Source organism: Myotis davidii, unplaced genomic scaffold (assembly GCF_000327345.1).
Source record: "Myotis davidii unplaced genomic scaffold, ASM32734v1 scaffold394, whole genome shotgun sequence".
Classification (NCBI taxonomy): Eukaryota; Metazoa; Chordata; class Mammalia; order Chiroptera; family Vespertilionidae; genus Myotis; species Myotis davidii.
In genome coordinates, this window is record NW_006287548.1 from 1,815,903 (window position 1) to 1,827,572 (window position 11,670).

At 42.8% G+C, this 11,670-nt stretch overlaps 1 protein-coding gene across 1 annotated transcript in view; it reads left to right on the forward strand.

Moving 5' to 3' along the window:
• PARD3B (par-3 family cell polarity regulator beta) overlaps positions 1-11,670 on the forward strand; it is an 838,084-nt gene that overhangs the window by 551,667 nt on the left and 274,747 nt on the right. Inside the window, exons 17-18 of the mRNA XM_006759450.2 lie at positions 6,569-6,772; positions 7,489-7,726. Coding sequence (XP_006759513.1) covers positions 6,569-6,772; positions 7,489-7,726 — 442 coding nt within the window. The remainder of the gene's footprint in view (positions 1-6,568; positions 6,773-7,488; positions 7,727-11,670) is intronic.

The following is an 11,670-nucleotide window of genomic DNA, read 5'->3' on the forward strand; positions in this document are numbered from 1 at the left end:
CCCTGTGGTAATGACTAGGAAATGGGGCACTGTGATAAGCTTGGAATGATGATCAATATTTGGAATACTGAGATAGGCAAGAAAGTAATTAGCCCCATTATGGACACAGTTAGCACAGATAACACAATTTGGGAAATTATACATTTGAATATTATGGGGAATTTTTTTTCGAGGCTAATGGATTTGCAATGATATCTATTAAAGCACATAAGACATTTTGCCTCTAGGGAAACTACTAAAAAAATCAAATATACAAAATTTTCAGTAAGTGTAATCTAAAATAAAAAGACAACGTGGGATATGTTAATGAATAAAACGGTGCTGTGACTTCCTACTTGGAATTTATAATAATTTTTCATTCAAAGAGTTTTAAGGCTATTAATTTCACATCACAACTCCCCATGACGCAAGTAAAGCATTTCTGTTGTATTTGCCCAAGTTCATTGCTCATAATACAGAAAGGCCAAGTTGATAATGAGAGCAAGCTATCTTGATGAATTCCTGGCCTTTTCAGGTTTCATGCTGTGACCCCTGGTTAGCATTGCCATCATTTTGGTCCCCAATTTATGCCTGGGCACAATTCCTTTATTTTCAAGGGAGGGGCTCTAGCTTAATTAATTTCCACTAAGTGTCTTGAGGACCATTGATGTTATTGAAATGAGCAGATTAATACGTTATTGTTAATTTATCATAAATATTTGTTAATTATTAAACTCTAGCTGGGAGAAAAACTTGCCATGTATTTGAAAGTGAATACCTTCCCCAAAACAATTTCCTATGTTTTAATAAGAATGTATTGGAAGCAATTTCATCAATAATGGAAGATCCAATTACTGGTCTTCTGGATTAAGGCATTCTTTTAATGTGAGACTTTAATGCTGGAATGGGAAGTTCAAACATTGCCAATGAAACCTCTGACTAATTAAATGATTATAGCCTAAAGGGAAGGGCAACCAAGGCCCCATCATTAATCTTCCCACGAATAGCCTCTATATGTGACAAATAGATGGAAAAGTGTAAGAAGTTATTTGGGGGGGAAAATCAAGTTCAACTTTTAAATTAAAAGTAAAGGAAGTATATCTGTTTGAAGCCCTTTTCAGCTTTTGCAGAAGGAATGGTTATATTTAAGAATGCAGTGGTAACCCAGCTGGTGTGGCTCAGTGGTTGAGCATTGACCTATAAACCAGGAGGCCATAGTTCAATTCCCAGTCAGGGCACATGCCCGAGAGTTGTGGGATAAATCCCCAGTGGGAGGCGTGCAGGAAGCAGCTGATCAGTGATTCTCTCTTATCTCTCTCTCCCTCTCCCTTCCTCTCTGAAATCAATAAAATATATATATTTTTAAAAAGAGAATGCAATGGTGGATTGAAGCAAATGAGCTGTGCTGGGCCTTCACTTACTCACGTGTTTAGAGGTAACAGTCATAATAATTATCATCAATATTTTATGAGCATATACTATGTGACAGTCACTCTTGTATCCTTGTCTTATCCTCATTTTACAGATCACAAAACTGAGGCTGAGAGAGTCAGTAACTCAAGAAATAAGTAGCAGAGTAGGGCGTATTGGGATTTTCCACAGCCTCTCCTCGTAATCACTCTCTGTGAACCACTACTCTCTGGACTGTTTTATTCTCTATTATCTTATTTACGAACCTTGTAAGGAACCAGCAGCAGTTCCAGCCCGAGTGCAGGGGCAGGAATCTAAGTCTGAGTCAGAGAAATTGAGGTTCACATCCAAACAGTCGTCCAGGAAGGACTTTCCGTTTCACCGGTGAAGTAGGCCTTCGTAGCTGGAAGGCTGGTGCAGTGGTTTCTCAGTCTTTTAAGAATCTGTTTTGTAGTGACCCCTCTCCACCTACACAGGAGCTCTGAACTCTCCCCTCCTCACATTTTTAATACCCACGGGAGAACTGGTGGCACAACTCCTTTAAATCTTTAATCTTGGTGTGTGTGTCCATTCTCTCATAACACTATTTTCCTAGATGGCATGGAGAAGTGGATGTGTCTGAGGGTGGGTGGGGCCAGGAGACATGACCCTGAAATTCCCCTTTACATAAGGAAGTCTTCTGGGACCAAGTCAAGGCAGTCCCCTTCATTTGAGAATAGAAGAATGTTCAAAAGTGTTATAACATCTTTTTAAAAAATGATTACAGCCTGGCCAGTGTGCTCAGTGGTTGAGCATCCATCCATGAACCAGGAGATTATGATTCAGTTCTCCGTCAGAGTATATGCTCAGGTTGCGGGCTTAATCCCCAGTAGGAGGCATGCAAGAGGCAGCCGATTGATGATTCTTTCATTGTTGATGTTTCTATCTCCCTCTCCCTCTCCTTTCCTCTCTCAAAATCAATTTTTAAAAAGATTACAATCATATTTCTTTAGGAGGCCTTTATTTTAAGGGAATATTTGGCACATGGAACTTACATTATATTTTTATTATGCTGCCTATTTTTGACATGGAAGATCCCTCTTTTCACACCTTGATAGCTGTTGCATCATTTATTTTGAGAAGTGTGTGTATGTCTGGTTCATATTTCTGATGGTGAGATAAGTTTATCAGGATCTCAGAGAACATGGTCACTGGGCATGGAAATCATAGGTTACAAAATAAAGCCTTCTTACTAAGTGTTGGAAGATGTATTCCTTGGCCTGAGCACCTAGCCTACGCTGGCCTGAAAGTCACTGAGCAGTCGTACTCAGATCAGTTCTGTAGATGCTCAAAGTGGGACAAGTAAACACTCAAATTTGGACAAAGTCCACCCCATGACTGATAACACGGGGTATTCATAGATCACTCTCTCAGACAATTGCTTAAACTCAGCCACAGCCAATATCATATCAGCTACAGATGAAAACGTGAGGAGTGATCATATTTTAGGATGACTTCAGTGGGATAGAATGACCAAGATTTTTTTATTGTGACTAATTATTTACTTTATACTATCCCTTCAAAGAGACCTTTTCTTTTAGTGGGAGCCTAGAAAAAATATTTGGGTGAATAATTAGGCTAAAAATAGATGGTGAATCTTCCCATTTAAAAGCTATGGAATTCCCATTGCAATGTGAATCTCAGCTGGAATTGGTGAGGTCAGGAGTACAAAAGATGGATTGAATGTAACATTTTATTGTACATCATGAAATCTGTATGTGGTAGGGTACCTTTTTCCAAAGGTTCTGTTGCAATTGAGTGCTGATGCCCATCAATTGACATAATAATCCCTCCTGCAACCAGTAACCTTGACGTCTCCTTAGAAGCCTTCTGACACATAAAGGAAATGTGCGCCCTGGTCAAGGTCCATATCAGATTCCCCTTTCAGTGGGAGATTCAGTTCCGTCAGGTCAATGAACTTGTAAATCCTCGTAGAAACCTTCCTGAATTTGGATTCTCCTCTTTACCATCAGTCTCTCTTCCACTGCTACATCCTGTTTACTCCCTGGGAATAAATATAAACACTTGTTTCAAGCCTGAAAACCCCTGAGTCCACATTACAACCTAGGACTCAGCCACCCTTTTTGCCTTTAGTTTTACTATGTACTGCATCCAAGAGTGCCACATTGTCATTGGGACCAACATCAGTTGATGCTTCTAATTTGTGATGTCTATTTATGCCAAGTGAATCTTATACACTAGAAGCCCGGTGCACAACATTCATGCACTGTGGGGGAAGGGGTCCCTCAGCCCGGCCTGTGCCCTTGCGCGGGCAATCAGACATCCCTCGAGGGGTCCTTAGTGCTGCTGCGGAGGCGGGAGAGGCTTCTGCCACCACCACTGTGCTCACCAGCCATGAGCCCGGCTTCTGGCTGAGTGGCGCTCTCAGCACTGACCACCAGGGGGCAGCTCCTGCATTGAGCGTCTGCCCCTTGGTGGTCAGTGCACATCTTAATGACCAGTCATTCTGCCATTTGGTCAATTTGCATACTAGCCTTTTATTATATAGGATTTGTATAACCCATGGGCACAGACAATAGTGTGGTAGGCTTGGTTGGGGGGGTGGGGAGAGAGTAGGGAAGGGGGAGGAGGGGTAAATGGGGAAATAAAAGGGGACATCTGTAATACTTTCAACAAGAAGAGGGGTCAATGGGGAAATAAAAGGGGACATCGGTAATACTTTCAACAATAAGTATACATTTTTAAAAAACAAAGTGAATTCATTGCTGGCTCTATTAATCCTACAAAGTCCATGAATCCTCCATGTCCAGTGTTCTTAGAATGAGCAGCAATGTATTTGTTCCTTCTCAAATATAACTTCTCGCTAAGCTTCAGATGAGCTCCTTTTAGATAACATGCCTTCTCTCTTGGATGATTTATTCACTTTCATGTTCCCTGGAATTTATTGCTAAAGGTTGATATGAATACTTACAGTTGGGTTCCAATGTAATCTCCTGGATGGCAATTAATAAATAAAAGATGGTTACTATTGTCAACAGAAGGATGAGGCTTTCTCAGACACTTTCATCTCCGTGTTTTCACCAAACATCCCTAGGGCTTGATGGTGTAAAATATTTTCTGTAAACTCCAAAGCTTTTACTGGTTTTTCAATACCCCAAGCCTCCATGTTGCTTTTTTGTTTTCTTGTCAGAAATGATCTTACTCGATTTCTGCTTATTCAACTTACCTTCCTACCTATGAATATAAGAAACATCTCCATTTCAGGATTTAGTAGGAATGTATTCTCAATACTAATGACTTGCAAGTAGTACCTGAAATATGTCCCTGAAATCTATCGGGATTTTGTTTTTTGCTTAGTCTCATCTCTGTTGCATTTTTGGGGGATGCATTATCACTCCATGAAATGCAGTGTTTATTGTCATCGTGTGTATTATTCAAAGTCCAAAATTGCCTCTTGAAAGTTAATGATGAAACTGTAAAAATATATCCAATTTTTGCAGTTTGCCTGCTTGACTAAGCTTGAGGCTAATCTAAACTAATGCTCTTCTTTTAGAGACGAGGAATCTGGAGGCCACTTGAGGTAGCTTGACCATAATAAGGAAGAAAGCAGAGGCCAAATGACATTAGGCAGCGTGATGCAGAAAGGGTGGAGTTAGGCTGCCGCAGGACAGTGCCCAGTTCTGACACTTCAGTGTATAACTTTGGGCCAAGTGTTTCACTGCTCTGTGCCTCAGTTTCCTCATCTGTAATGGGACTAACAGTAGTGCAGTAGCACAACTATTAGGCTTAGAGTAAGGTAATACAGGCAAAGCACTTAGAACAGGACTAAGCATCCTTAGCTGTCTGCATTATTGTAATTATTTTGACTATTTTTAATATATTCAGAACTTATGAAAGGTGTGTATTGTTTTTTAATGTTATGTGCGTTTATGTAGGCATTTCATCTTTGTACAGGCATTACTTCTTTTGTATTCTTTGCATTATTTAGTGCTGTGTTAAGCAATTAGTATTAAAGGTGGGCGCAGTAGAAGAGCAAAGATACTGATCGTAGTTCATTGAGCCTTATTGTGCGCTGGGCACTGAAGTGTAGGTACTTTATGTACACACCCCTGAACATGCACGCCATCTATATCTACTGAAAACCTGCAAAGGAGTTTATTTCCAGTAATGCCAGTGTAGCCTCGTCATCTTAATCTCCTTCGTAACTGGAGAGGATCGTAAGCCCTGGCCCTGGTGGCAAAGAGCTCTGATAGGATTCCTTCCATCTCCAAAGTGAGCCTGTGCCGCTGGTATTTGTGTAGCCTCCCCCTGTTGTGGACAGTGGGGAGCCTGGCTGTGGGAGGGAATGAGGGAAAGGAGGCAGATACAAGGCAAGGCAAACAGTACAAATGAAAAATAGTGTATATCAGAACACAAATTATTAAAACCTCTTTAGGTATTGCTTATTTCTTTTTGGAATATTATATTATATAAAAAAGCTTTGCAAATACCCAAATAGAAATAATTTGTAACAATAAGCATTCACAGAGAAAAGTTATTTTCCTTCTCGCTTTGCTTTATTTATCTAGAGACTAAATAAATTGTATTCACCATGCACTCATAGCCACCAGAGTAAGGTAAAGTATTTAATCTCAAAAATTGCAATCGCTTTAGTGTTCTTTGATTTCTGTGTGTAGGGTACTTAATAATTATAAAAGCAGTGATGGATGTAATTAAAGCTACAGGGTATGGGGTGCTCGAGATGGGTACTGGAGAACAGCATCCCTTACGTTGGGCGCTCTGTGTAGGTATATGTGACAGTGTGCGTGTGTGCATAGGCACACACAGCCATATACACACTCTCACACATGGAATCTCTGCAGGCCGCTATAACCTTTCAAATGTGTATGTATGTGTGCGTGTGCCTATGCACATATATACACATCCATGTTTATTTCTATGTACGATACCATTTTAAATCTTTCCATAACTTTATACAAAAGGAAACTAAGGCTCGAAAGAGTCAAGCCACTTGCTCACAATCACAGCAAGAGGCAAAGCCGGGGTTGATCCCCAGCTGCCACCCGCTTAGCGCCCCTATTGTAAGATGCCCAAACAGAGAGATTTTGGGAACAGCAGACCTTGCCAGGTGACCACCCTGCTCGCAGGAAAGAGGTGACCGTTTGCCTTTCTCTTCCAGAGTCTCCCAGCAGGGACTTCGGCCCCACTCTGGGACTGAAAAAGTCCAGCTCCCTGGAGAGCCTGCAGACGGCGGTGGCCGAGGTGCGCAAGACCGAGCTGCCGTTCCACCGGCCCCGGCCGCACATGGTCCGCGGCCGCGGCTGCAACGAGACCTTCCGCGCGGCCATCGACAAGTCCTACGACGGCCCCGAGGACCTGGACGGTAGGGCCAATGCCTCCTGCAGGGGCTCCTTCAGCCCGTCATTACCCACGGATCGCGGGCGAGAGTGTGTGCTTAACTGCGGGGGAAACTGACTTAAGGAGCCCAATTATAGTTTCGATATTAAAAGTAATTCATTTCCCTGATATGTTTTGCCCTTTGGCTTAACGAACATGAGATTGCATAAGGCAGCGTGCAATTTATTCTACTGCGCAGACGCGAAAGAAATGTTCGCTGTCACTTTCCTGCGAGGACCAACTGTCATTCCCCCCGAAGGCGGGAGCGCTCCGTCTGCGTTTCTTGACATTCTTATTGGGGCCATTAGAAGCAGCATCAACCCCCTCCCCACCCCACCCCCACATCGACTGTATTAATGGGGCGGAAGCAGTCGGGTTATCTTGCGCTCAAAAGCCTCTCCTGGGAATAACTCCCCCTGCTTGTTGCCCAGCATGTGGCTTTCTGAGCCGATCAAGGTGAGCAAGCTGGCCCTCAGAGAGAGGCGTGCTTTCCCGTGCATCAAGCCTTTCCTACTCATCTCCCACTCCCTGCACCAAATCAGATGTAGGTAGTTGTCTCTTCAAAGGGTACAAGTAGACCCTGGAAGGGTAGGCCTGCAGGGCGCTTTTATTCATTCTTTTGCATTCTGCATTTTAACTGTTCTTGGGACGCTAACAGGGCGTGCCCCTGACCATGTGTGTGGATATTTTTTCTCTGCACAGACGGGTTGTCTGATAGGAGCTCTCACTCTGGCCACGGAGCCCTGAACTGTGACTCGGCCCCTCCGGGGAGCTCTGAGCCGGAGGACCTGGAGAATAAAGCCAGGAAAGCCAAAAAGACGAAAGAGAAGGAGAAGAAGAAGGAGAAGGGCAAAGCGAAAGGCAAGGAGAAGAAGCAAAAAGAGGAGAGTGAAGACCCAGAAAGGAAGATAAAGAGGAAGGGGCTAGGCGCCATGCTGAGGTAGGGCCTTGCTTTGAGGCTAACTTGGTTTTGGTTTTCATTTGTTCGTGCGTTCGTATCCCGTGGTGAAATCACCCATTTGTGTGCATTCAGTGGCATGCATACAACTGTAAACTGAGAACGCGCTTGCTCCTTTTCTGCGGACGCAGAAGGAGACTTCTTGGGTGGCTCAGAAACTCATGGTGATGACAGGAAGTTATTCTATATCTCATGTCAAAGACATGGGCAATTCCCGCAGCCCTTGGTCCCAAAGTGCTATGCGGATAGATTAAATGTAAGTCCTAACTGTGACCTTTAGGACAATCTCTTTGAATCAAAGAAGACTGACCAGATGAACCACACCCCCCACTCTCCCCCCATAAGACTAGGTGTGTACGGCCAGGCCTGTGGGCACATGGGCTGTCTGTCACCTACAGAGGCGCTGGCATCCAGGGGAGGTGTCACTGGGTCTGGAGTCAGATGATGCTGGTCTGAACTCACGCAGTAGCTGCTGGGCTTCACACATACCACGTACTGCCCTGAGCCTGAGTTTCCCCACTTTCAGAGGCTGGCATACCTGCTCTCCTGACACGTGTGAGACAAGGTCTCATGTGCAATTGCTCCGTTGACTAGACATGGTCGCAGCTCCAGTCCGAAAACAACCCCTGCATTTGGGTTGGTGTCAGGACCACACCTGCTTCTCAGTCTGCAGCTGGAGGTGGGGAGAGGAGGAGGGGGAGCTGGGGGAGGGGGAGGGAAAGGCACTATTACAACAGGGTTTTACTTAACTGGTTGTACCTGGTATAACGGGGCTGTTGGGTGCCCTTTTGTGGGCCACTTTTGTACATTTTTCAGGGGGCTCCCTACTGCACCAATAGTGATATAGGAGTTTCATTTTCTCACTGACTTCCTGAGGCCCTCTGACCTCAGACCACACAGCCCTGGGGCCTCCTCCTCACCCCAGCTGGTCCACCACAGCCCGAGATGGCCATAGCCTAACTTCCTCTACAGCATCCATGCGGCTCACTGGACAGGTGATTTCTTGTGCCTCCAAATGCCAGAAGTACAGCCTGTTCCCCAGTCCCTTTCCTCCTCACCTTGCCCCAGGATGCCCACCCAGCCTGGCACCCTCAAAATTCTCCAGGGCATAGTCAGGCATGGCTCTGCCTCCCCAACTCGAAGGCCACGTGCCAAATTCTCCCTGGAATGCTCTCATGCTGGGGAAGATCAGCAAATGTTTGCAAGTCACCAAGCACATATGTAGGAAGTGGGATGACAGTCTCCTTTCATGCAGTTGCCTTCACATTCTCAGAGGGGATTTCTGCAACCTCCCCATTAATTTTGTTGGTGTGAGAGATGGAAACGCCCTGTTCATTACTTTCCTTACTCACAGGAAACCTCTCTTTCTCTCAGTCTCTACCCTCTGTCCCGTGGTCTGAAGGTGAGTGATAGGAGGGGATAGGTGATGAATCACTTTGGCCTTCATATTAAACCCTTAGGAGAGCTCTCTCTTAACGATGCTGAGTGGTATTTGTCATCACATGTTCTCAGTGTCTGGATCTTGAACTGAAATTTCTCACAGATACGGAAAATTTCATTTGAATTTTGTTATTCATATATATATCCTAAATATCCTCTCTGTTCAATCGCTTATATATAATAGTTGTTCATATGGAAAATAATGCAATAATTAAATAATAATAAACTCTGTGTTTCACATACTCATAAACTCCTATATATGACATTTAGGGGACACAGATAACACTGATACCAGTAGACAAATCTCCCAAAGATCAAGGAAATGGGTTCTCTCTGAAAAACCTCTAGAACGGAACACAGACCTGCCAACTCCTTAATTCCAGCCTGTTTTTGTTGTTTAAGCCACTAAGTTTGTCATACTTTTTTACAGCATCAATAGAAAACTAATATAATTGTCATCATAATTATTACTATTTCTTTAATGTCATAGTAATTGATAAGGAAAAAATTCTATAAAGGCTTAACTAGAGTCGTCTATAAATATAAAAAACTCTCAGAGCTTCCCATTTTCTAGAATATTACTATATTAAGCCTTAACTTGATATTTTACTTCAGATGATTGGATTCGGCAGGTTCATACTCCATTGCCCATAACACAGAGCCGGCTTTTCTTGTTGTTCAATATGTGCTATATTTTCCTCTGTTAGAAATCACAGGCCTCCTAGATCCTTCAGACATCTAGCAACTCAGGGTTTGTTCCTTTCTACTATTTCAGCAAAAATTAAGATCTGAAAGGTGGTGTTTGATTTTATCTCTGGTGTAAAAATAGCAACTGTTTTCCATAGCCTTTTGCATCTGAGTTTGTGAGCATATTGGAGCTCCTGCTACATGCACATTTCCAACAACAAAGAACACAAAAGCTGTTACCATTAGCCAAGAGATTTTGCCTTAATTCTCATCTGTTGCTCAGATGCTATTGACTTAGTTTCTTTCTTATTTAAAAAAGATTGATTGCTTTAAGGTTCTCTAGGAGTTAGATGTGTGGTTTAAATATGTATTATTTTTTTTCCATTAGCTTTTTTCACAGACACTTTCCCGAACCTAGGGCTTTAATGTAGGTTGTGTACTTGCACCGTGTACGGTGGCTCCTGGCCAAGGCCCTGAGTGAGGACTGAAATTCTGCTTCCTTCTGCTCACCACGCCTTGCATCCTGGAAGTGCAAATATGTTGGCCGTGGCTATGCTTGTGAAAAAAGTTGTGTTGTGTGCTTTTCTGATATTAGCTGATCCACTCCTGTTGGTGATATGTAGGAAGTGGTAAATTAATTAATTTAACCTACTCCTGATCCTTTTGAAAAATTATGGCGGATCTCATTAATTCACATCTTCGCATGTGTTGTCTGGGCCCAGGATGCTTATTCTGTGATGATTTCAGAATGACCTTGCAGATTCAGCCATGGCTTGCTTACACAGGCCATAAATTATCGTGGAAAAATAGGCAGGGCTGGAACCCACCCACGTTGCTAGTTTCCCTGTATCCTGTTTGCTTGCTGTTGAAAGAGAACCTTAGGGGTTCAACCACTTAGATTCCTCCATTATGTGTTTGGTTTCCTTTAGGCTTTGTACTCTCTATGGCACTACCCTGTGGCCTGTGGCTCTTTGTAGCCAAAGAGTGAATGAAGCTCAAACCTCTCAACAGACATGCCCATTGCTATCAGCCTTAAGCCACCTTCCTGGGGTCTAGCAGACACTTCCTAAGCACTGAAGAGAAATATCCTTTGACTAACAAAATCTTGCCTGTCTAGAATGAAAAACCCAGGAATCAGTGTCTGATTTCTCAATTATTTATTAACCTTGTCAATCTTTATATTCTTTAAATTGAATTCTGTCATAGATTTGTGTTTAAAATCCATTCTTATCATAGCTGCTGTATTCTCCTCTTTAAATTATAGGCCACTCACTTCAAAAGCCTTTGAATTGTCAACTGGTTTGGGATCCTGAATGGAAAACCTTAGTATTATTGATCAAGTACCTTTTCCTGTATATGTTTGTGTGATTTTGTTCTCAAAGGAATTGTGCCTAGGGAACTCCATTTTAATGGATTAACCAAGAACAAAGTGTAAAAAGTGCCAATAGAAACTTCATCTCTGCTTTTAAATTTTGTTTGCCCTTATTTGTTTGATTAACAACATATATTGAATGCCTACTCATTGCCAAGCACATTAATAATTATTCTTCAGCTGTTCAACTCTATTAAAGGCCTACTTTGCATCAGGCAGTGTTCTCTAGACACTGGGCATAAGCAATGAAATCCCTACTTTTATGGTACATTTTTTGTCATAGTGAAGGAAGGAGAAATCAGACTTTTGAGTTTCTTGAGTTTAAAACAAAAATAAGGAAAATATCGCATAACCATGAGAACTACTTACAACAATGCATTTCCCAGGAAGTGGTGAGCCATTTGCCTAGGAGACCTCTGGGAGAGAG